The sequence below is a fragment of the Buteo buteo genome, chromosome 25 (genome assembly GCF_964188355.1).
Source record: "Buteo buteo chromosome 25, bButBut1.hap1.1, whole genome shotgun sequence".
In the NCBI taxonomy this organism is placed as follows: Eukaryota; Metazoa; Chordata; class Aves; order Accipitriformes; family Accipitridae; genus Buteo; species Buteo buteo.
In genome coordinates this window covers 8,361,820-8,388,188 of record NC_134195.1, presented here as the reverse complement: position 1 = coordinate 8,388,188, position 26,369 = coordinate 8,361,820, and the positions used below count along the sequence as shown (strand labels likewise).

General features: G+C 35.5%; 1 protein-coding gene across 3 annotated transcripts in view; it reads left to right on the top strand.

Moving 5' to 3' along the window:
• The window catches only part of TMEM131 (transmembrane protein 131), a 100,233-nt gene that overhangs the window by 32,793 nt on the left and 41,071 nt on the right, over window positions 1-26,369 (top strand). For all 3 annotated transcript variants that reach the window (XM_075057549.1, XM_075057547.1, XM_075057548.1), the window contains exons 3-11: window positions 447-487; window positions 7,645-7,713; window positions 16,861-16,984; window positions 17,947-18,063; window positions 18,844-18,966; window positions 19,455-19,535; window positions 22,551-22,701; window positions 22,848-22,904; window positions 23,869-23,930. In XM_075057549.1, coding sequence (XP_074913650.1) covers window positions 447-487; window positions 7,645-7,713; window positions 16,861-16,984; window positions 17,947-18,063; window positions 18,844-18,966; window positions 19,455-19,535; window positions 22,551-22,701; window positions 22,848-22,904; window positions 23,869-23,930 — 825 coding nt within the window. The remainder of the gene's footprint in view (window positions 1-446; window positions 488-7,644; window positions 7,714-16,860; window positions 16,985-17,946; window positions 18,064-18,843; window positions 18,967-19,454; window positions 19,536-22,550; window positions 22,702-22,847; window positions 22,905-23,868; window positions 23,931-26,369) is intronic.

Genomic DNA, 26,369 nt, shown 5'->3' with positions numbered 1-26,369 from the left:
CATTCTTTCTTTTCTAGTTTGTTAAATTACACCGGTGAGATAATTGCTTGACTGTTATTTGGTTTATATGCTTTTCTTTGTAATTTGTTTCTTACATCTATGCTAGGTTTTCTTCTTGTTCCCTACAATGTTATAATTTCCTGGACTTTTTTCCTCATCTCAATTTTTAAGTTGTTAAATTGCTACTTGTCTTACAGTTTGTAGGAGTTCCTACCACTGGAACTGACTGCAGTCTTGTCCAGGGCCAAACAGTCTTTCGGTAGAAGCTTAATTTCTTTAAGTAATTGGAAAAAAACAATTTGCATTTTCTGCTCCAGATCAGAACTTCTTCTTTTGTCTTTCAAGTTCTGATCTGCTAACTTGTTAAAGTTGCTGGGGTTTTTTTCCCCACAGGGAATAAAATGCTGTCAGTGTCTTAAAATTAAAATTAGTTTTTTCTTTTACAGACTGAGACAACTATAGGCCTCAGTTCATATCAACAGAAAAGGTAAGCATGATTTTCTAAAAGTTTAAAACAGCCATCCTATTGTGAGATTTGTGATATTTTTCATAAGAATAATAGTTTTAATGTAAATGAGATCAAATACAAATGTATAATTTTTCAATTATTTGTCTCATAGAGAGGAAATTTAAACTAAAATGTAAAACAAGTTTTAATATTGGTCAGCTAAATCACTTCACATATGGAAAAAGAAATGGAATAATTCTTTAATTCTCTTAGTAACATATACCACAGAGTAATTCTGTGTAAATGAAGAGGGGGTAAACTGAGTCTCTGCTTGTAGATTTTTTTTTTTTTTTATCATTTTACGGAAGTTTTATTGAGAAATGAGTGGGTTTGATTACTTGCTTCAAAATTTCTTTGGGTCCTTTTGAAGAAAAACTTTATGAAGTTACTTTCAATAGATTCTTCCCTGCCCCCTTGTCTGTCCGTTGCATTCTCTTTGCAACAAGTTTTGAAAAATCTCTGCAAGAAAAGCAACATTTTTCGTTTTATACTTAAAAGCCTTGATCCTATTTGTATCACTTGCCACTAGTTTCCTGCCCTCTGATTAGATATGGACCTAAATCTTGCAATGTAAATCTCCTGAATTGTATGAAAATATTGCAGACGTTGGCTTTTCTAGTACTAGTTTTCTGAGTATACTTGGAATTCAGGGTTCTAGGGGAAAGAGTGAACATGAAGGTGCTGAAGAATCTTATGAGGATGTGACAGGTCTTTCATTCCAGGTGAAATTAAAACATAAATTCAAATTATCTTTATTGTGATAATGTAAAAGAGAAGAGTTAATATTATGTATTGAAATGAGGTAGTTACTTCATATTTTGATCTGAAGCTTGAGATAATTTGTGTACTATGGTAATGTGAATTTTGTCTATCTTGTGTTATACAAACTTCTCATTTGCTTTTTAATTAAAAAAGTTTAGCTTTGTCATTCTGCATACAACTTGAAACTTTGTATTCCTGTAGCTTCCCTGAATCTGTCTTCTTTCCCCTTCCCCAGCAGTAGAAGCCCCTCTCTGCCCTTCAGGACTTCTGCCTGTTTATTTCTCATCTATGAAGTTCCTCTAATTAAACTTTCCACCTGGTTCTTTTACTAAACTATTTGTTTTCTACTTGCCTGTTAACATTGGATTAAGCAAGCAGAATATGCATGTCACTAAACTGCTCCCATAAGTAATCACTTCCAAAGATTTATTCAGTACTGGCTTCTCTGTTAACTGCTTACACATACTATATATACACCTTCATGTGTGTAACTGTACTGTGGTAGGAGAATGAATTACCACATGTAAAGTTACAATGCATTTAGAGTTACTTGAATATAATTCTTCTGTATGTAATCATACAAATCATAACATTTTGGTTAAGATAAAATAAAATAGTTTTTTAAAGATCAAATTAAAATGATGCAGTTTCAGTAATTGATTTACTAGGGATTTTACCCATTTTGCTATCTTAAACTGCTTGTGTGAAGCCCTGCACTCACTACCCTGTAGTGGACTCAGACTTTGCACGGCAGTAAAAGAATCTCTTAAATTTCATTATTGGACTTCTCTTCTATGTTGAAAGGTAAATAATATGATCCTTAATACTTCTGGAAGAACACAATCAAAGCAAATAGGTTACAGAGCAGTATGACTAATATTAACTTCCAAAACTTGCATTTCGGTAAGCTAAGTAGCTAGAGCTAAGTGATCATTGTGTTCTTCCCTGTCATGGTTTGTAATATTAAATCAGCTGAACTTCTGGTCATTCATAACTCACAAACAGCATGAGTGGTTTAAGATGGTAGTATCCCCGTTGTTGTTTACCTGTCCTTCTTGCCAAGGATTCTCTCTCCTGTTACAGAGAAAGTGAGTATGTGTGCCTGTGGCTCAGCTGCTGCAGTTCATGGTCCAGTGACTTATTTTACCCTGCCAGCAATGATGGGTTTGTACATGGATTGTGAACTGGTGGTGGTGTGCTGTGGGTTTTTGTTGCATTCTTCCACGAGCTCTTAGGGGATTGCAAAATGGTAGGGGACACAGCTGTGGACAGGAACTTAAACAGCTGTAGGTAAGCGCTGCAGTATGTCAGTCAGATTGCAAGTATGAAAACCTGAATTTAGGAATGACAATTGAATTTATGAGAACCATGATTAGTGTATTTTGCGTCTTGGGTAGTGTCAGACTTTATGGAGATAGTTTAAGTGGAATATTATCTTGTTTAAATCATTGAATTTCAATGGCAGAAAGAAGGTGCCTTTATTGGGACCTAGGGATTATGAGCAATTTTTTTTTGTCTCCCAGGAAACAACTGAATTTGGTGGTCCCTGAGAATGAGACTGAAGACATGGATTAGATATGCTTCCAGGATTTTTTATTTTAATTTATCATCTAAGAGGATCACTTTCTGTGTTTGAAATTTCAATGTTCTAGAGTGTGTTCTAATAAAACACCAGTTTACAGATTTGAAAAATAGTCCATTCCACTTCAGAGCACTGGCTTATTTGGGGTTCAATCACAATGTAATAAAGATCAGCACTGCACACTCTTCAATGCCATATTACAAAGTAAATACCCAATTTGCTGTCTGTCTGTTTCCTTCTCTCTCCATCGTTACTGGTTTTACATGGAACTTTTAAGTATTTTTCTAGGTGATGTTTTTTTTTTTTCCCAATGATGTTGCTAAAAAGTCTAGGTCCATGGTCCACATGCTTAACTTCTCTAGATGGCTTGTCTTTCATTGTCCTTCTTAGAGACTATAATATCTCCTTCTTGGTATAGCTTGCAGATATTTCTTCCCTATCTAGACAGTTTATTCACTTATTTGATCTGCTTTTTAACACTAATTGGAAGGAGGGAAATGAACTAGCCATTTAATTTGTTTTGTTCTTGCCCATGGTCAGGTTACAGTGCATCTATTCAAGCTTCTCTCTGTTCTTTCCCCACCCTTTCCCCAGACAACCCCCTCAGGAAGTGTTAGCTTTGAAGTTTAATGTCTGACATCATGAGTATGTTTTCCTCATATAGGGTTAATGTTGGCATACCTGAGCCAACCACTGGCTGGGTGTAGTTTATGAAAAACTTTTGTTGCTAGTCTTTTTATTCATCTACACTTACAGCAGTGGCTACTGCCAGATATGAAAGTAGTCAAATGTTTTGTGGGAGTTCACTTTCCTCACTGAGGCTGTGTTTAATACCCATATTTCTAAAATAATTTTAACTATAAAAATTTAAATAGTTTTTCTGATATATGCAGCTCAGCCTTATTTTTAAATATTAACAAGTCATGGATGCACCCAGGGAAATGTGATTGGTTATTCTTTTAGCCAAAAATGTTCTGTCTTTGAGGTGGCTCTTTCAAGGATGTTGTGGCACAAAAAGTACCTACTGTGAGGTATTTGCCTGTCATTTTAAAAATTCACGTGGTTATTTTTGGACACACTTTCATTTAATTTTGTGGTAATAGAAATAACAAAGTAGTGGCTTTCTAAGAGTTTGTGTTGCTAAATAAAATCATGAGATCTCTTGCTGTTTGACGATTTAATGCCATTGTATTTATTTTTTGACAATTTATGGCACAGGAGAGGAAATAAAACCCTTTAAACAACTGGTAAAGTAACGTGGGAAAAATAAATGTAGAGTACTGCTTAGACTTGAATCTTCCACAATAGCAATTAGAGATAAGATCCCACAGAGCACAGACCTCCCCCAGAAATCCCAGACAGCTAGAAAGGTAAAGTGAGGCTATAGAGAAACAGTTATTGCCCAACTTTGCAGAAATCTTTAAATATTATATTTGACAAGCATTTTCTTAATCTCCAAATGCAGAGATGTGTATGGATTATTTAAAATTGAGTGCCTAGTACTCTGTGATAAACAGCAAAACATTATAGAAGTGCTGCAGAATGTCCCTAGACAGAAGAAAATTGTGTCTTAGCACAGATGGACATCCATATCACCTACAGTCTTTCCAGGCATTGATATTTTGACCATCTTTATAACTGCATCTGTGAATAACCGTATTAAGACATGAAGTTGCAGTTCAGTGAATTGCATCTGGTAGTAGGTTGCTTCTGGGTAGTAGCAGTACAGTAGTTAGTAGTTGCGGTAAATGCCCTCTCGCTTGGATGACAGAGTGGATGGTATGGTGAGGGTAATGATTGTGTCAGGGACTGTGTATAGTTCACTCTCAAGTCTTATTTTTAAAATCAAAATCCTTGCAGAAGGGAAAAAGTGTTGGGACTGTCTTAAATCATCAGCAGGAACCGGTCATTCCTGGTTCATAGGTTCACATGACTCCTGGCCAGTTCTTGGTCTGCTGTAGCTTGTTGGCAGATGTCAGTAGTCCTCTCTCATTCACATGCATCTTTTCATGTTGTTCTTTTTGACTTTGAAAGTTGGAAAACTTGGAGGGGTAGGGAAAGGAAAATGTTTAAATTCTGATATAAGACCAGGAGCCATAGCTCTACATGCATACAGTACTAATTAACTTAAATATCATTATGCTGTAAAGTTGCCCTACCCATGGGAGTATCCAGCCTTCAGTGAGCAAGTGCCCAGCAGAGCAGACATTAACATCTTTTTGTAAGTCTGCTGCAAGTTGACTCATGTTGGACCTTTCAGTAGGCGAAGTTTGGGAATTCCAATATTGCTTGTTCCCATTTGAATCTTATTACAGTTGTTGCTTTTATTGTAATAATTGGCATTCATTATGATGTAGCTGCCTTTACCAACCTTTAGCCTTTTAAAAATACTGTGTTGTCTAAATGGCTATCCAGGATAATACAGCTATGCAGTCTGAGAAAATGTTGCTTAAACTTTTCATGTATGTGGAGAATTGTGTATGTCCTGATTGTTCAATTTAGGTCAATTACTCTTAACTGTATTCTCAATGCATTTGAAATAAAGATGTTCATTATCGCTTTTGTAAATACTGTAAATATTTCTGGTAACTTTTCCATAAAAGGAATTGATATGTCCTTTTACCAATAATTACCAATAAAAAAAAGAGGTGCTGGCTGACTGTTCAGAGTTTTGAAATTGGAAGAAACTGACAGAACTATTTTAAAAATCATTATTGAAGAAGGGTAGTTTCTGTTTAGTGTTATCTTGACAATGGAGGTATGTGAGTTTTTTGTCCTTTTCAGTTTAAAAATGCACTCTAAATGTTTTTAAATTGGATCATAAACTTTGAAAAGTGAAGTGATCACTTTGAACAGTTATTATCAACTTGTTTTATCCTTTCAAAATATCACTGCTAATATAATTTTCCAACTTTACTCTCTCATGTCTAGTGTCTCTATAAATTTCATTTTGTTGAGCACTTTTTCCACGAGATTTGATTTTAGCATGAGAAAGTATACCCAAGTTCTCTCTTATTTGACAACCATAATGAGTTGCAGCAGCACTTAATAGTAGCAAAAATTGTAATTTTCTGTAGATCTGAATACAGTTCTTCCTATTAGTGTCTTACACCTTCGCTTCTACTGTTTTGTGATCTATATATACACACATATAAGTATACACTAAAGCTGACTGTACTATGCCTACTCTTGCCTCAATAGTGTTTTACTTTCGTTGTGTGGATAAAGCTATTTTTAACAACTGAGCGCTAAGTGGTATTGAAGAGGCTTCAACATCCAAACCTAGAGAGCTGTAAATTGATCAGCATGCATAGATCTCCCTATTACATGTGTATTATACTTGAAGTGTGATGATTCAGTTGTGGAGTACTAGAGTGAGTCATTAAGACATTTTATTTTTATTAAAAAAGCTGTTGATTTGTTACACTGTTGTCATTGCCCAGATCTGTGCTATTAGAGAATACAGTTAAGATTTCATACCCTAGTCTTAAATTTTTACTCCTGTAAATAGCCTCCTTGTTGAAGTAGTTCTGGAATATGAAAGATATCTGAATTTGATCAAGAATTAGTTTTCCTGGAAGTATGCTGGATGGAATTAGATTGAGGCCAAGGCCTCAGCTTTCATAAGGTGAGCCACCTGTGCCTGTCTGCGGGCATCTTCCCTCTCCTGGCTTCTCCCTCTGTTGAGGCAGAGCTGGATGGTTCTGCTGCCCTGGCTGGGTTTGTGGAGTGCTCTGGTTTTGGGCGTCTGGGATTGATACAAAGTCAGAAAACAAGGATCTAAACCAAGAGTGCTATTTTAGTATCAAGAACAGAAGCATTTAAAGAAGAAAGCAAGCCATTGGTCTTGAGCCATTCGTGAGCCATTGATCTTGAGCCATTCTTTAGCCTTTCCTGTTTATTTCTTTTTACATTATTGTCTCCCTGTTTTATGTTTTATTGTATGAATATGATTTTTACTCAGCCCAAAATACAGTGTTATTGAATTACAGAGATACTTAAGTGTAGTCACAGTCACATCATTCTGAATAAGAAAATGTTTCAGTCAACAAAGCTGCTTTGTATTTTTTTCTTGTAACTTATGTTGTGGGTTATTGATTGTGCTTTATATAACTGTACTGGTAAAATAAACAGTAGTAGAGAATGTTTCCAGATACTTTGTTGTCTTCGCTGCTGGATTGTTTGAGTGGTATCTAAGTTTTAGTTTTCATCTACTAGCATTCTCCTAAAGACTTCTCAGTGGGAGGTTAGTATAGGCAAAGCTAAGAAAAGTTTCTAGAGCTGAGTCGCTGTCTACTGGAGATTATGAGTTTTTAATAGCACAGACATGGGCTGTTTTCTCTTCTGTGGCCTCAGTACCATCAAATGGGTCCAAGATTGTTTATGTACTAGTATAGATGTAGATAGAAACTCATAATGTGTATGTAAATTACTGTTATACATTGAGGAAGATGTTTGGGTATTGCTATGAAAGATGAGATAAACCTATTTAGCTTACTGTTTCATTTAGCCATGACTATATAGAGGAAAACTAACACTTCAATTATGTCCATTTCCAAGATACATACTCTTGCATAACCTTTCTTGGAGAGACCACATAATCATGTAAGCGGCTGGTAAAATTAAGGTATTCTGACTGGACAAGTTTGTCAGGCAGTTTCTTCTTTTGAATTAGTTGTTCTGTTATTAGTATTAATGAACACTTTGCTAAGAAAGGGCAATTTGATATGGGGAGGGAGCAAAAATGTATCATTTAACAGTATCTTTTACAGGATTTTAATTTTTCTTGCAGTGTATCCCTGTATCGGGGAAATTGCCGACCTCTCCGGTTTGAGCCACCAATGCTGGATTTCCATGAACAGTAAGTTGAAAAGTCTTTTGATCTGTTTAGTTAGACAAATGGAAAAAAAAAATCTCAAGAGCATTTAAAACTGATGGAGAAGGTTGTACACATAAATTGCATTGATAGGTTGTCCGTAAGTGTAGTTGACCTACTTTTTCCAGAGAGCCGGTGTACTTGGTCTTAAACATCATGTAGTGACCTATCAGCTGCCATGGTTTTAGTAGTGTAGGTACTTGTACTTACTTTTTAGGTACTTGTACAGCTGCTCTGCAGAGTGGAAACAGTTTTGAGTCTGGAACTTAACGTACTGAGGTGAGATTACCTTTCTGCTTGTGTATAACCCATGTGAGACAGCATCTATTCTAGTATGTTCATTTTACTATTGCTTTGGTGGGGAAAAAAAACTTTGTCAGTGGATCTGCAGTTATTAGAACAGTAATGTAGAGTTGTGAAAATAACAGCCTCAAGGAGAACAAACAGCCTTCCGGAACCTAGCTCCATGCTCCACCTTGCAGCTGGTTGCTGTTTTGATTCTCAGTGGCTGAATGTAATGGTTTACAGCAAACTTACCTGTGACTTCTCTAAAAGATAAAAGAAAGATAGGAGGAAGGGAGTTTAACGATTTCAACAATATACCTGTTTGTAATCAGTTCCTCTGAGAACTACTTCAGTCTTAACTTTTCTTACCAGTAACTGGTTACTCTGTATAGGTAGCTACAAACATTCTTCTTGTTAACAGTCAAAATCAAAAATCAGTTCTGGAGTTAGTGTACATGGATGCAGCCTCTGTGCATGTTTGATACAATATGGTGTATACTTCTGTGTTTCTGAAAGAAGAGAGGCTGTAGCTGTATATTGTTTGCATAGAGTAGTTTTCCAGAAATAACCTTTATACAAAAAAACAAATGTAATGCCACTAAATAGCAAAGCTCTATGAAAATGCCTCATTTTACAGAATTTATTTGTGCACAGTCTAATAAAATTGTAACTTTTACTGCTATGTAAAGACATAATAAATCACTCTGTCCCCTCTTCCTTATTCCTTCAAAATTTCAGAATCTAGCTTTTGATGTTGTGCATTTTCATTGTTTTGTTTTTTTGTAATCAGTAACTGGTCCTAGATAAGAGGATATTGAGCTTCGAAATTGAATAGTAAAATACCTAGTCATAAACCCTGCTCTACTGCATCTTTGCTATAATTAAATTAGGTTATAGTTAACAAATTAGCGAGTGCAGTAAAAACTCAAACTTGTAGAGCAGTTTGCTCCTTGTTAGAGTTACTGTAAACTTACCTGTTGATTTGGTTTTAAGTGATTTTTCTCTTAAAATTGTAGAAATTTTCAGTTCATACTAATAACAGAATTTGACATTGTATTTTGTACACCTTTTTCTAATATGAATAAGGTGTTTTGTTGAAGTGCTCTGAAATGTCTTGCTTTTAAAGGTCATCTATCATTTGCATGCTTATCTGAAGAAAGCTACATGTACTTCTTTGCTTTGTGGATTTCCAAAGATGCCTTTTTTTTAATTTTTATTTTGCTAAAAATAGATCCCAGACAGTATCATAAATACTTTAAGCTGTTCTTCATAATATTTTGGCTTTTAGGTAAGCTGTTCTTGTCAGAGCTGAAAGCATTGAAAAAATAGTGTAGATCTAGTATACTGTTAAAGTAGTGCAAATCTCTTAAGAAGGGCTCTGTACAATAAGTGCAGAACTGCAGTGGGGGTCACTGCCTTCTATCAGTTAAAATAGAGAACCTGTGTATTAGATCTTGGTTCATTATGTGTTCTATTTAATTTTTTTTCTAACAGCATATGATAATTAATTTTTCTGTTGTAGTTTAGGTCACAATCTCAGGCAGAAATTGTCTTTTGATTTAGATATAGAGCCCCAAAGTTCATTTTAAAACCTGTACTTAGGAATTTAAATAAAAGTGAACCAACTCTGAGAAACGGTGAGTAACTCAACCTTATGGTGGGAGCAATCTGCAGGTGCCAAGCTCCTTGAAAGTCAAATAAAGCAGATTGAAGCTTTGGGCTTTTTTGCCTTTTAAAATAGGGTTTTCACATTCAAATTCTGGCTTTTCTTTCTTTGGTAATAATGATTTTTAGGAAAGGCATAAAATGCATATTTAGTTTCTGAATAAGTATTGTACCTAAACGGTGTTTTGTTAACAGGTAGCATGTAGCATTTAGTAGAGCAATCTTATTCAAAGTTCATGTCTATGCTGAGTTATCAACATGTATCGTTCCTAGGCTTAAGAAAGTTGCAACATCTAATTTCAGTTGTAAGCTAGCCCATTCTTCCTGTGACCTTTTCGGTCTGCTAAGAGTGTGTGGGTTTAATCAGATGTTTCAAAAACATGCCAACTTGAGCAGAAATAATATTTATTAAAAGTTATTTTATCTAGGGATCTCAGAAAAGTAAAGTCAGTATTAAGCTGATAAATAGGTGCTGTAGACAATTCCTGTGTTCCACCTGGGTACAAGATTACAGTGGCCTTATGCATCTTTTTTATAACAGTTGAGGGGGGGGGTGTTAATGCTGTTTTAATATAAAATAAGCACTACCATAATCTACCACTTTGAAGGCAATCCAGGTAATCTCACATTTATCAAAGGAAATGTAAATGTATGCTGTATGTTAGGATATGCAAATCCTTAGCTCACTTGAAGAGATCCCAAATGTTCTCTGTATACATTAAACCTCTGGGAATGGGGTGGAACTGAGGCAGTTTCTCCCATATCACTGCTCCAGGGGACTGCTTGGACTAAGTGGAATACTCATTTGGTTATTTAATGTGAAAGCCTCCTGCTTGTGTTTCTGAAGCACTAAAAGTCTTCCACTGGCACAAATTCTGCAACATGTTGGATATTGGAGATTTGGGGCTTTAAAGTAAACAAAGCAGCAGAAAAACCTCCACCCAAAACCAACTCCACAACTAGCTGCCTTTATTCCTAGCTGTGTTCTCTTCCTTGTAATCTCTTTTAATCTGTTACTCTCCCCTGTTGTTAAATGGGAATGGAATAATTGAGGTGTTCTAACATACAAACAGTAACCATTAAGTCATCATCCATAGCTTTGGGAGTTGGTTGCTCAGAGGCTATTTTGGCAGAACAGTCATTAACTATATGGCTTTCTGTGTTTGAGACAAGTCTTCATATTAGAGCTCTTGCAGGTGGCCCATCTGGGTGAAGACTGAAGAATACTCTTGCAGGGCAGTTTATATTCAGTTCTTGCACCTGCCTTGTGGGACAGCTTGAATCTTCATAGATCTTGATACATTGCCTTCATCTGTGTTAATTCAACTCTGACTATATCAAAAGTAAAGTTTGTAAGTACTTCACAATCTTTTTGGTAGAAGTAACTTTTGGTAGTGGAGCACAGGTATTGAGTATTTTAGGATACTAACACAATATCAGCTAGAGCTGCTTACCATCAAGATTTTAAAATGTGGAATTATTTTAAAGATGAAGCTGACATCTTACTCCTGCTTCATAGAAATGATTGGTAGTGTATGAAATACTTTTAGCAAAAGTAATATTTTAATCCTTGATCAACATATACTTCTCTGGTGAATGGAGGTTCTTGCTTCACTCAATTTGAGCAAGGTCCCATTCTCTAGTCAAAGTTTGCTCGTTGGTAGGACAGCATTCTGAAAAATCTGTCTTTTGGTTTTCTGTTGATAAACAATCTTGCTTTGCATTTCCTTTGAAATGTTTTCCTTGGGGTTTTTTTGTAACACTTTCATGTTTCTTATTTGTGAGCTCTAGTATTTGGCAGGATATTCTATGAAAGCTTAAGCTGACCTTGAAAGCAATTGCTTGGTAATGTTCAAATATTTGAGACCTTCTTGCAGGTCTTGAGACCTTATGTTACTTCAAGTAACATAAGGTTAGCATAAGTTTAGCAAATTGGTCTATTTTCTTCAAGAACTCCAATCTCTTAACAGTAAATAGTGGAGAATGTTAGCAACTGGAGAGTTTATCCAAATCTCTAGTTTTCTTACATTTTAAACAAGTATATTAACAAATGGTGAAAGGACCTATGAGGTACCTATAATGTGCAGCCAAATATTTACACAGTACAATTGATACACTTCTAATGTATGGGAGTTTGAGATTGTTGGTGTTTTTAAAAAATGTTGCAAAAGGAAATTTTTATTTCCCTTGGAGTTTTTTAAATATAACAACTGTTGACAGTAAATTGATATTTAGTCCAGATCTACCTCTGGTTTTGGTCACATCTCATGTTAGACTGCAAATGCTGCCAAAGCAAATAATAGTTTATTACTTTCTTAGATTCATTCATATCACAGTTGATGACATGATTGGATAAGATTCTACTACTGGTGTTTTGTATATGGGGTTTTGCTAACTGTTTGGAAAAGATGTGATTTGTTGTATGGGATCTAAGTTAGATTTCTAACATAAAATGGGGTGTTTGCTCCATTTAGCATGTTACATGGACACTAACTTTTTGTCAAGTGTAATATAAAAGAACTTTCTTGATTTGTTGAAAGCCAGTGAAATCTGGAAGCTGAGAAACAATTGGTCTATAGGCTAGTACATATATAAAACCAAACCCCTTCTCTTTTCGTTCACTTTTCCGAGTTAGAGACACATTTGCATTCTCAGACTTATGTGCTTCTGTTACTCTAACTTCAGTTAAAGCAGCAACTTGTCTGTGTCACTCAACCAGTGATGCATACAGTTTCACATGAAACAGGAAGAATGCTGTAGTCACTAATTCTCTAGTCTGTACATCATGCAGGCTTCCTTCACGTAAGGGACTAGCATCTTGTACAGGATGGGGTACAAAAAGTGTTTCCTTTCAGTATCTATAGAGGTAACCTTGTAAGACCAACTCATTTCATTTCATTAAAAGTAGCTGGATACATTACAAGTCAACACCCAAGTTCTTATTGATGGAGCTCTCTCTCTCTGATCCTCTGGATGGTTGAGGAAATTCGCAAGCTGCATATATTTAAAGGCTGGGAGAGTTTTCTGTGCACCTGACTTTGTATGCTTTCCACATTGTTACACTTCTACCTTCCAGGCATCTGCTACTCACTCCTATCTGACACACGATACTGATTTAACCCACATGAAGCTTTTGATATGCTGTGTGACAACTGGTCTTAAGATTGTTTCAGCAGTTGCCAAAGATGCTAAAAGGAAAAAATACTTGGGGAAAAACATGTGTTAAACTCTCAAATTTATGAGGAATTTACCTGAATTGAATCTTGAGTATATTTATCTATATTCCCAGCATTCCAAAATGTAAGTGGGAAGCTGTTGGTTGACTTCAGTTCTCTCTCCAGTCTCATTAGAAACAATAGGAAACAGAAGAGGAAGAATGTATCTGCTGAATTTATATCCTTTGCTTTTCAATAATAGATTAGTATCAGTTTTCATAAATCAAGTGAGCACTTTACAGAGGTGTCTAAAATATATGTGGTAAGAGTAAATGTAATTGCTCTTTTAAAAGGCATTTTCTCAATCCATATTTGCTTCCCAGTGAGTAGCTAGATATTTTTGCAAGTTAAGTTTTGAGCCAATGAATCAAGGGCTCATCTCCCCAACTTTTTGCAGGAGGCAATTTCCTTTTTTAAAATAATCCACCTCTTGATCCCTAGAGCAGGAATGAATTCCATTACAAGAACATGCTTACAATACACTGCAGATATTAACTCAGACTTTGGAAAGAGTTGAGTTGCAGCAGTAAAGAACGTGAACACAGTTGTCTTTACCCATTTGAACAGGCACCTCACCCTTGTTAATTACCATCTTTGCATCTAGGTTGTGGTATCTGTTTTTTATCAGTGTAGGTAGAGCTAGCATTATGCAGGAACAACAGATCAGGCGCAAAATCTTAAGTGCTTTGACAGTTCATGTTTGCCTGAAGGTGTATGTCTGCACCAGCTTCTTGCAATGAAAAATGCTAGCTGTGACTGCTCCAGGAAATTCTGCTGTAAAATTTGATACCAGGTAACACTATACTTGTTCAGATCATTTTGGCTTGATAATCTGCAGCCTGGAGAGCATCCCTTATGTGATTATTGCTTGGGATGTAGGTTCATTAAAGGTGTCTGGTGCACACTGTTTTACCTGGATTTTACCATGTCTGATAGCAGAAAAAACAAGTGAGGTTTGTCCTATTTCTGTAAATTTGGCTAACAGCAAGCTTAAAAAATATAGGGAAAGCGGTGTCTGAGCAAAACATAATACTGGACTCATTGTTTCAAAATCAGAATGGTCAACAAAATAGTAAAATAAACCATAGTCCTAGCAACAGAATTCCTTTTTAGTGACTTCTGCATTTATCACCTATAATTATACTGTGGTGGTTTAGTCTGGAATCTGAAGTTAGTGAACTGTGATGTCTGTCATGGCTGCTTCCCTACTAGTTGTTTTTTATAAGCTTTAGCCTCTCAAATATAGTGTCTTATATTCCCCTCTTTTCAGAGCTGGAAAAGCGTGAAACTCTTAAAATATCATTAATATTTGAAACTTTTCCTGGGATAATGAGTTTTACTTCCAAACTACTTTTCTGACAGGAACAGGCTGGCACTTCAGTATTGCCGGTTCATTCAACGTAGTTTTCTTGGCTTTGTGGTGTTTTACACATTATGCATCATAAAAAAGTATCACGTAAGTCAACTCTGATCTTAGGTTTTCTGGCTGGCTGTAGAGACCGCAGGTGATAAGCTACTCATGTCGTTTGCTCACATGTAATACAGTGCTTAAAATCTACCTCATCTTCTCTTGCTTTCTGCTGTTGTGGTTGGTGGGAACTGTTCCGCTTGATTCTTGTTTTCAGCTCCTAAGCTGCTCTTACGAAGACTGGTTGGAGTGCATTGTAATAGAGCAGCAGTATGTTTTCCCCTTCTTGGGGAGCTACTGAACCTGATCTGGGGAAGAGAAGCATCCAGATACTGCACTGTGGCAAGCAAAAGAGTTGCAACAAGGTGCTGGGAGCACATCTTCCACTGAGGAGAATGAGAAATTGCAGTGAGAACTAGGGAACAGACAGCTGATCCTCAGGAGAGACTGAAAGAGCTTTCTTCAATGTTAGAGGAGTTGGACTTTTATTTCTTTTTTTCTTTTTTTTATTTTTTTTTTTATTTTTTGGTGTTGGTAGAATCAGAGAGTATTTGTTTAAGGCATGACCACTTTCTCTAAACAACAAATTCACTGTGAAATTGCTGACTGTTATAAAAGCTTGCTTATGCCTTTCACAGTTACCAAGCTGATAAAATACTCAAGCCCATCTGTACTGATGTCAGTGAAGGTGTGTTTGAAGCAGTGGGTTCAGAATTCAGAGAGTGCTGGGTAACTCCATATCAGTAGATATGCCTTTCTCAGCTGTGTTTTTGTGGGTGGTGTTTTTGTTTGGGTTTGGGTTTGGGTTTTGTTTGTTTTTTTTTTTTTTGCTGGGTGTGGGGTAGAGATGGGGAACTTTGGAGGGCTGTTTGATTCCATTGATCAACAGTGTAGCAGTTACAGCAGTTAATGCAAAACATCACAGGTGATAAACCATTTCCCTTTCTAATATCCCCATCTATACTGGCAACAGATACGAATACTTTTATGTTATGGTTTAACCCGGATATTAGGTTTTGTATGGGTTTTAAAAGGTGGGGAGATAAATTTTCATCTTCATTACTAGTTAAGTTAGAGAAGTCAAAATGAGATTTTTTTTTTTTTTTTTGACAGTGAAAGAAGGATCAAATGTTTGAGGGAGACATGGAATTAGGAGGACTCAGCAAGCAAAGCAAAGAGATTTACAGCAGTAGAGTACAGATATATTCTACTGTTAGTGATGATGCAGTTTACTGAAGGTTAATAACTGTGTCTTTGAATTAATATCATGGTCTCTAGCATCTATCTGTTTAGCCCATGTTTCATAACTAGGAGATTCTGTCTGTTACCGCAATCACTTTGTAAATTGTGGTATAATTTGATTACTGTCAATAAATCTTCCATTCAATGCAACCTTTAATTTACAGCAAACTTATGTTGCTCTATCTATTGAGACACGCCCCCCTCCAAGCTGAAAAACTGTGCAACTACAATAGTGCTTATTAATTTGGCCTGATAAAGTTAACAGAGGATGGCAGAACAACTGCCTGTTACTGGTCATCATCACTTCAGGTACTACAGATAGTAATTCTTAGCAATAGTTTTGTGATCCTTGCAATGTTTGGAGCAGGTGACATTGGAGGGAGTGCTACATGGATACGTGTAGCCTGAAAGTTAAGAGTTAACTATTTTGAATTTCAAAACTTAATTTGGAGCAAACTGTAATCTACATGCTTTATTAGTGCTTTGGTGCCGATGCTGAACATATATGTGATAAAAGGCATGAAAAAAATTCTGAAGAGATACCAAAGTCTGAAAAATAATTGGTGAAACTGAAACATTTATTGTCACATCAGCTGTTGTAAGCAAAAAGGAGCAAGCCTAAAGCTTGTGTGGAATAAATTGTTAGCATGTCTTGTTACTGAAAAAGTGTGCTGTTGTTTAACTGTTTGACTTCTGTGTTTTAGACTTGTAAATTCTAGAATTTATCTCAAGCATTTCTTATTTTTTTTTCCTTAAGGTATGAATTCAAATGCAATATACAAATAAAATAGTTGTTGCTGCACATGTCTGTGTGCTTAATTCTGTAGAGCATATTATAAAATATAATACCAGAAAAATTCTGGGTTCTGGGTAAGACTACTTACAGTCTATCAGGAAAAAAATTGTGCTTAGACTTTTGTCTAGAGTGTGTTCTGTTTATTTTAAGTTGCTGTGTGCAACTTTCTTAAGATAATTATTTAGAGTTCTAGGACAGGAAGAGAAAACTTTGCCTCTTCTGACTCTGAAGTAAAAACCTGAAAAATAGAATTTCATTTTGGATAGGTGTCATCTTAGAGGATGATAACAATGTTAGGTAAGCCTTCAGGAAAAGTAATCAATAAAAAAATGGAAAAGATGTTAACTAAGTAATTCTTCAAGGTAGAATTTACGTATGTTACTTGAAAAAACATTTAATGCAAAGTTCTGTTGTCAGTGTTTATCACTGTTATGTTCCTATCTGGTTTAATGGGACAAAGCCCAATGCTCTATTTTCTATAATTCTAACACTTTAAAAATATTCTCTCTCTGTTTCGACAGGCCAGTTGGAATGCCAAAAATGGAAAAAGTTTACCTACATAACCCCAGCTCAGAAGAAACAATTACGTTAGTATCAATATCTGCTACAACATCACATTTTCATGCATCATTTTTTCAAAATAGGGTAAGTTATTCTGCTTTCTCAAAACTAGTTTTTCCTTCCCCCTTCCCACCCCAAATGGGAGCTTGATTTCCCTCCCTTCTTTAAATGAGCTACTTACTGCAATAATTACGTACCTAAAAGTATTAAGATACTGCAGTTCTTGATTCTCACATCAGTTACCAAGCAAATTTGAACTGAGCACAGAAACACACAGAAACTCTACTAGAAGAGGAGTGAAATACTGCATAGGAGTTCTGACTATGTTGGTAGTGTGTACTGTAACTGACAGTGTAACAGCAGATCTCTGTTGTTGCTGAAGTGACCAAATGTACATTGCCTTAAAGCACATACAGGAACAAGCTGTTCTTACAGTTTTTCGGAAAATTGTGTTAGTGTGAAGCAGTGACTCTAATGCATTTATGACTACTGCAATTATGTTACAGGAACTTGCAAGTTAAAAAGCATGGTGTCAGCAGGGTTAACTCTTAACCACATTGCTGTCAGATACAGTCCTCTAGTTTCAGTTTTGTCTGCAGGGCCTGTGGTTTAACAGGGACCATGCAAACACTAAAAACTTCAGAAAACCTGTCTATAAGCAACCTTTCTCACTTATGGAAGTCTTGTAGGAATTGCCTTTCTCCAATGTTCTGTAAACTGCCAGTCCAAAATATTTCTGTGATAAGCTGAACTCTTGAGAATTCAACATAAAAATTAAATTAAATATGATTCTGCACTAGGTAATGTAAAGTATTGTATTTAGGTTGTAAAGTATTGGTATTTTTTATTATTTTGTTACACATTTTAATTTGTCTAAAACTTCTATTATTTTTTTCCAAATCCACAGTAGACTTTCTGACTTCAGTTTTCCATAAAGAACACATGGAGATCTTCTGTAGCACAAAAGCTATTGTTCATCTGCAGGGTGGAATGTCTTCAATAAACAGTTTTGCTTATTCCTTTGCTTGCTTGCTTTTTTTTTCCAGAAAATTCTTCCAGGAGGGAATACGTCCTTTGATGTAGTTTTCCTCGCAAGAGTAGTGGGAAATGTAGAGAACACTTTATTTATTAACACTTCTAATCATGGGGTATTTACTTATCAGGTAAGAGAATTACAGTCTTTCAGAAAAAGTTGTGAAGTGTGAATCAACCAGAGCAGTATCTATTATGGCATGCTTAACAATCCAAGGATATTTGCACAATAGTGGTGGGGTTTTTTTATCACCCCAGCTGAAGAAGTTTCCGTTCCTGCTGCTTGTTGTAACACAGAGGTATACCATTGTATATATCTGTAGGGCAGTACTGTAAGCCAGATTGATGAAACTATGTAGGGTTTAAAATTCTCCCAACAATTTTTTTGTTATTTTAGTGGCTTATTGCAGTGATCTAGCTCATTCTTTAGCTCTGTACTCATCTGAGATTCAGAAAGATAAACCAGACAGAAGAGAGAGTCTGAAAAGTGAGAGAAATCCTTTTGTTGAAAGAATATGACTCTTACCATGGTAATAGTTTGAGAACAACAAAAACACTTCCCATATGGATAGGCTGTTCCATAATGGTATGATTAAAGGATATTTCACATCTTTTGTAACCTTTAGCTGGTATCCAGTGTTTCAGAGTATCAGAAGAAAAGATGTTATTTTGACTACTTGTGTTCTAAATATGTCAGTGTAAGTAGTAGCTATGAGAAATACCCTTTAGTGGCACGCTAAACCAGTTTATTTCAGTGCTTTAGCATGATACTGGTTTTACATGGTCAGTTAGAAGTATACATAAAATTAATTGAAGAGAGTACTTGGTAGATTACTAAAATTGGCACACATGTTAGGCTCTGCAACAATTACATACAGCTACTTAAGCTTGTTTTTCTTTTTCTGAACTAGGTGTTTGGCATTGGAGTACCGAACCCCTACCGACTGCGCCCATTTATTGGGGCACGAGTTCCTGTAAATAGCAGTTTTTCTCCTATAATAAATATACATAACCCTCACAGTGAACCTTTGCAGGTGAGCCTAAGAGAAAACCATTAAATGCTCATTTATATTTATGATATTAAACTGATTTTTTTTTTAATTTTGGTACTTCTTAAAATTCTGTTTGAACTGTAAAGCTATTTGAGACCAAGTCTTTCATATTATATAAATGTTTTTCTGTTTAAATGCAAATCAGTTGTTCTAAAAATTGTAGCTTATGCTCACAGATATCTTAATTTGCTAAATTGAGGTTTACTGTGAAATTTCCATTTTTAAAATGGTCATAATTACTGTAAAATAAAGAATTAAACTTCACTGGTAATTAAGAAAAATACTGAAGCAAACAAAGTAAAATAGATCTTGTGTTTTTAATTCAGGCATGCCTTCTAGCTTCCTTCTGCTTGTATTGCCCAGCATAAGATGTCTTTATGGTATAGACTAGTATGTAATTATAATACCTGATAACTAAAACAGGATCCCTTTAAAGTTGAGTGCTAACATTTTCCTGTTACCCACCTCAGGTGGTAGAAATGTATTCCAGTGGAGGTGATCTCCATTTAGAGCTTCCAACAGGTCAGCAAGGAGGTACAAGGAAACTCTGGGTGAGTAGTCATGTCTTGAAGCATTTATTGTACTTGTTTGGGGAGGTTTTATTTTGATATGATTTTAGGTTTGGGTTTTTTTTTTACCAACTTCTTGTTATCTAATCATTATAAATACCTCATAAAAATTGAAATGATAACAGGATCTGTTAATTGTATGGTAATTGGAATAGGAGGAAAGGTTTATTTAAAAGAAGCCACCTGTATTGAGCTGCGCTTTTTTGAAATGAGAGGAATAAGATGATTCCCTGTAGAATGAATTATACCTGCCTAAGCATTCAGGACAATGTAGTCCTGTTGATGGCCTGTGAGCTGGATCTAACCCACAGGAAAAATAAAGGGAATTTTTTTTTTTTTTTTTTTTTTAAACTGAGAAAGTCATTCCTGCAAATCACTATGAATGCCTATGTGGGTTGAAAAAGCAGCTGAATGGACTTAAGGAAGAAGAATCTATTAAGAACTACTAAATAATACAGCAGTATGTCTAGCTGCAATAAATCCCCAGATCATGAGTCAAGAGTGGCTGGAAACTGTTCTGGAAAATATTCCTACATGCATGGCCTGCAGTTACTCTTCATGTCTGCTGCTGGAGACAGGGTAGCGGGTTGGATGGACTCACAGTCTGGCCCGTTAAATCTGTTCTGTTGTGTTCTTCACTTAATGTAGTTTTGAAGTAACACATACTGATATCTTTAAGTGAAATAAATTTTAGAAGCATCCTGAAGCTACAGTATTGGCTCTGTGCTGTATATCACACTTGGTAATGTCCAACTAGATACAAAACCTATTTTCCCCTTTAATTACAATTATTCCTTTTTCTGATGACTGCTTTTTGTCTAGGAGAGACTTTAAAGTCATTTGGCTCCAGAACTTGTCTCTTGCTCAAGTGTATCTTTACAGTCACTGATGGTTACATCTGTTGTAATGAGTAAAGCCAGGATATTTTCAAGTGAGCTAAGAAGGATGATCACGAAACTTAATTCCTGGCTTTTCTGGAGAAAGTCCATGAGAATGGCAGTATTTTAGTTTTAGATACAAAAGTTGCAAACAAGTGAGTATGAATACAGTTCACAAGCATTTTAAAAAATGCTGAGGGTTAGATGTAAACATTGAAATAGATTTTTTTAAAAATGAATGTCCTAATGTTTTGACACTTTTTTAGTCAAATGGCAGTGCTTCTAAAGATAGCTCCTTCCTTGTTGTCAAAAGAACTCAAGGGGAATGTTGAATTCTGTACCCATTAGTAGGTATGTATTGTATGTACATACATACATATGTATTGTAGGTAGGTATGTATTGTATTAGTACAAACATGTTAGAGCCACAAACAAAAGAATAGAAGATTTTTAAATGTCTGATTTATTTCTAGTTCTGTTTTTTGAGCATGTAGCTTTTCAGAGCATGTAACTCTTCAGCTTCTCTGGGCCAGGTTGCCAGTTAAAGCAATGATGACAGGCATGTGAAAGCTTCCAGTGTATTGCATGGAAAGGCAGTCAGGTTAATGCTAGTCAGTACTAATCCTCTTGTTTTTCATATCAACCATTGCTATTTCAAAACAATAAGGCAATTAGAAAAAGTTAAACCAGTAGGAGGAAACACCCAGTTATATCGTTGTATTGACTATGTCAAGAGCTGCACTGCAGTTAAAAAAAGCTGCAAAGTAGAAGAAATTATTTGCAATATGGGATGATACTTTGACATATGGATGTACATAATCGTCTAAAATTGTTTTGATGCCAAATGTTTGGGTTATGGATGAAGCAGTCAGCATATGCTGGAGTATTTTTGTAATCACTGTTCAAAGTTACTTCAGGGATCTGACAAACACTGGATCCCTGGTTACAAATATGGAAGAGTCAAATCACATCCTTTGAAACATTAATGAACGGCTACATTATGTTAGGTCTGTGAATAAGTGCAAAAACAGAACTTGAAATGTTCTTCATTTAGGGACTCACCAAGTAGTACTAGTTGAAACTAGTTACTTCGATATTCAGCAGTTTTCAAAAAATACATCTACAGTCACTGTGCCGTGGACGTGCCGGCTTGACGTCCAGAATAGATTGGCATGAGTTTGTACTACAGAACACACAGAAGAGATGTATGAGACAATCAGCACCTATATGGATTACATCCTGTTCAGTTTCCTTCATCAAAAACACAAAAGAAAGAAGCTATCAACTGAAAAGACATCAGCTGATGCAAGGACTACTCATCAAAAATTCCTGCTTTGTGCCATATTTATTTGCTTTTAAAGTGGAGGAAGCTCCAAATTTCAAATCAAGGTTTTAATCTTCTATTTGAAAAAAAGAAGAAAAACCCAGTTCCCCAGCCCTTCTGTAATGTGGTGGGGAAGAATATGCAGTGTTAGTAATTCAACTATAGTTCTGAAGCTAGTCTTGTGCTGCAGCTGTGTCCAGCAAATACAGAAAGAGTTCTCTTTCAAACCCCGAATGCAGATTGGAACTGATGGAATAGGCTTGGTACAGAAACTAAAACACATTTTGACTTTTTGCTGTAAATTGCTTGGTGACTAATAAACCTGAAGCTCCACAAGCTTCTGGCTACTTGCAGTTCTCCACTGTTTCAGTTTGTGTTTAGCACTGAAACTGTATGGCTTGTGTCTGCTTTGGAGAAAAAACAATTAAAATATGCAAAACCAACGTTTGATGTAACTGTACTCAATAACATTTTTATGAATAGATTTTGTTTATTGGTAGATGCTGTCAATTTAGTCTACTGTCTTTTTACCACAGTTTTAATAGATGAAAGTTAATGAAATGTGACATAAGTCCTCTTGCGTATACCTATTTTTAATCAGTGTCATATTAGATGATTACAGCTACCCTTACTAAATTTAATGGTAATTTTAGTAACATGCAGCCTATCTCTTACTGCTATTGCAGCTTTTTCTCTTACTACAGTCATACTCAATGCTTCTATTGTAATTTTTTGGTGTGGCAGCTTTTTTTGTAATTATTGCACTCTCATAGATGTGCTTTGATTATTTATCAGGAAATACCTCCCTATGAAACAAAAGGAGTGATGAGAGCCAGCTTTTCTTCAAGAGAAGCAGATAATCATACGGCCTTCATTAGAATAAAAACAAATGCCTCAGACAACACAGAATTTATCATTCTCCCTGTTGAAGTAGAAGTTACAACAGGTTTGTAGAAAAGTGGTTGGTTTTTTGTTGGTTTAGGGTTTTTTTGTTTGTCTGTTTTTAGGTTATTCAGCTTAATTAACTCTTAGTATAATAAGAAAATGATAACTTTTTTTCTTTTCTTTTTTTTTTTTTTTTTTTCCTTAAAGCACCAGGAATCTATTCATCAACAGAAATGCTAGATTTTGGTACACTACGAACGCAAGGTAAACTATACTTCAGGTCTCAAAAGTATTTATGAGGATTAGGTTGGGGAGAGGAAAGCCCAGTTATCTGTACTATTCAGGGTTGCTGGTGGAATGATGCTTTTTAAAAGCCAGAGTTTCAAAAGCAGAATAACAGTGTGTTATAACAATGCACAAATGTATTCACCTGCAAGTATACTTGAGATGTGTACAAGCAAACAGTAGTTTGCACATCCAGTTATAAGTCTAGTAATAAAATTAGCCTTACACAGTTGCGCGTGGCTTAGTCTGAAAACTACTATCAGTTTACTTAATTTGTGAACTTATTTTGAAAGATTGCTTTACATCTGCATAAGTTTTAATAATTTTCAGACACAGGGAATAGTAAAAGTGTGCAAACTTAATCAAATCTGTTACTTATGATAAGATTTTTTTTTAAGTGCCACTTACACATTTGTGCCTAACACTTTACATTTTAAATTAATACTGTTTAGCGAAATGAAAAAAAAAAATATATGGCAGAAAGCAGTAAAACTGAAGGTATCTTTTGAAACTGTAAAAGGGACTCGTTACTAAAGAAAAACAGTATATATCTTCTTTCAACTAAAAAAAGGTAGCTTCTGAAATACTTTCCCTTGCAACTTAACATATGAAGATTTTTAAATAAGATTAGTTTCTGCTGAATATTGGTGCGTCTGGCAAAATCATTCATTGTAGTATTTTTAGCCTGTTCATTTCTTAACGTGTTAGAAATATGAGTGGTTAGCTGAAACATGTAATACCTACTAATACACAAAAATGTAGTTAAGTGTGTCAGATTCTTGGGACAAGCTATTTTGACTGGCTGTACTATCATGTTAGTCTAACTTTTTAACACTGAACAACAGTGGATTTATATGAGAAGCCAGCTAGTGCAGATGACTTTGTATAAGGTTCTTATGTTAAAATAGCCTAATAGCCAGGTGTGTTTTTTGTTCTTTAACAGATCTGCCAAAAATTTTAAATCTGCATTTATTAAATTCAGGAACAAAAGATGTGCCAATTACAGTAAGTTTTATTTCCTTTCAATTTGAAACTTTCTACTTGGATTTACTTTCTCTCATAAAAATTGATCATTCACAGGTTCACCATTGTAGTGTTCAGAATTAGAAGCTAGGTGATGTGTGACTGAAAACGTAACTTAATAGTAAGACAAATAATCTATACACATGGTAAAATTCATTTGCTTCATAGCCTTCTTTGAAAGGCTGTTTCAGCATTTATAGGCTGTGCCTGCAATATCTGAGCCTCTGGATGCTTTTATACTTGAGAACCGTAACTCCTGTTCAGTGAACAAGAGATTAATGCAGAGTCTGTGGGATTCATTGTCCTCATCACACACACCATGAGTGTATAAAGTGGTTGCCCAACACAAACTTTTAAGATGAGCAGAGTAGCTTTCAAGAGCAGACTGTAAAATGACTCTTGTTTTCTTGAGGTTATCTACTTTGTAGCTTGAAATAAGAAAAAAGCCTGAAAATGCTCTAGAGCCCTTTCCAGTGAGATGACTGCAGCTGCATGTAAAGTGCAGCCAGCTTCAGAATTCTAGGGTTTGGATTTTCTACTTTCTATTTTTATTACAGAATTTTGGCTCTAGTCTGGTAGTCCGCCTTTGTTCATTCATACCTTTTTCCTGTGTAACTTTTCTCATTGCCCACTATTTTTCTCACTTCTTTCTTCTTCCATTCCTGTCTTCCTTTTTTCCAGATTTAGTTGTATAGCTAGCTATACCTTGCCCCATTGCACTTCAGAAAGTGTTGAAGTGTTGAAAAGAAACCAGAGGAGCCAGAAGAATGACTGAAGGATTGGCAAAGGTTTCTTACTGAGCTCTTGGAGAGCATTTCTGTGTTTTTAAAGCTTATAGCTGTCACTGTAGGGAATAGTATTTTAATAGTAGAAGTCTAACAAAAACTTAAAATATGATACTGGAAACAAGCTAGATGAATTTAAACTAGAAACAGTACACAAGTTTAGTAACGAGGATAACTTTCCACTGTGATAATAGTCCATTGCAATGCTTGCTAAGTTGTTCTTCGGTAATAATTTTCAAGTCGAGAGAAACTCGCAGTATAGTGCAAACAATTTAATTCATCGAAGTTCTAATGCTTATTGCATTAATGAGGTCAGATGATCCTATAAGGTCTCTTGTGGCCTTGTAAACTATAAACCAGCTTCCGTGGAGGGTTTTTATTTAAAAAAAGACCTGTATATGATTTTTACAATCAAAGGGTTGCTAAACTTATTGAATTATTTTTCCAGTTATGTCTGCTGTCTTATGTCCATCTTTGTAGATTTGCCAGGTTTTTGGCATAGGGACAGTTTGGTGTTTTGTTTTGTTTTTCAAGTGTGTAATATACTTTGTGAGTACAATGCAAATAACCATATATTGATACCATCAGTATCACTTCTAATATCTGATAATGGAGTACCTAATTCATAGTCCTCCATTAAAAAAACCCTACCCATTTTTTTTTAAGCTATGGTAATTGGACCATAGACTATAGACCATAGACTCCAGTCTAATGGAAGGCTATCATTCAATAACCATTATACATGTTATGACAGAACTTTTCCAGATGAATTATTCTTTTACAGTATATCAAAGCAGTAAATTTAGTGGTCTTAAAGCTTTTAGGACTCACTTTTGTAATGATAAAGTTACCACATAGGTCCAGATATGTATTTTTCAATGTGTCACATATGGCACATCAAGTCAATTGTTCTTCTCATTAAGGCCCAGCTTTGTTGTGAAGTTTGTAACCTTTCTAGCATTTGAAGCACTGTGTGAATTTCTGCTGCTGTGCCAATCAAGGAATTTCAAAGTGGTAAGCAAGAGGAAAGAATTTTTGGAAGGAACTTGGTAGTAGCTTACTTATAGGGAAGCTTGAAAAATGGATTTCTGACCCTTTAGAGCTAGGGTTTAAAAGCAGTGAGACAGGGCTATGTGACAGATTTCATCTTAATGTCAGAAGAAAAGGCCAAGGCTATATTTAGCATATATTTAAGCCGGGTGCTGGAGGAACTAAATATCTTCAGGTCATCTGTGTACGAGAGATTGCTATTACTGTTGCCAGAGTTATAGTTGTTCTGCCTTTAAGTACTTACTCATGCTGTGGTCCAACAAATTGGTTAAGGCAATAAGAGTGAGTCACTTCACTTTCTTTGTTGAGTTCTAAAACTCTTTATAAAATCTTTTTCATTACATTTTGTAGGGTTTTCTTCATTATTAAGGAGAATCATGTTTATTTCATGACTGGATGAACTGTTGTCATGCTGCAACAATTAAGCCATGCTGTCAAAAATCTAGTAAATGTAGAGTGCTGAACACTTTTTTTTAATCCCATCTCTAGAATGAAAATTTTGTGTTTCCTTAAGGCAGTTTAAGCCCATTTGATTTCTAAAAGCAAAGATACGCTTTAAAATTTGAGCTCCTGATCATGTTTGCTG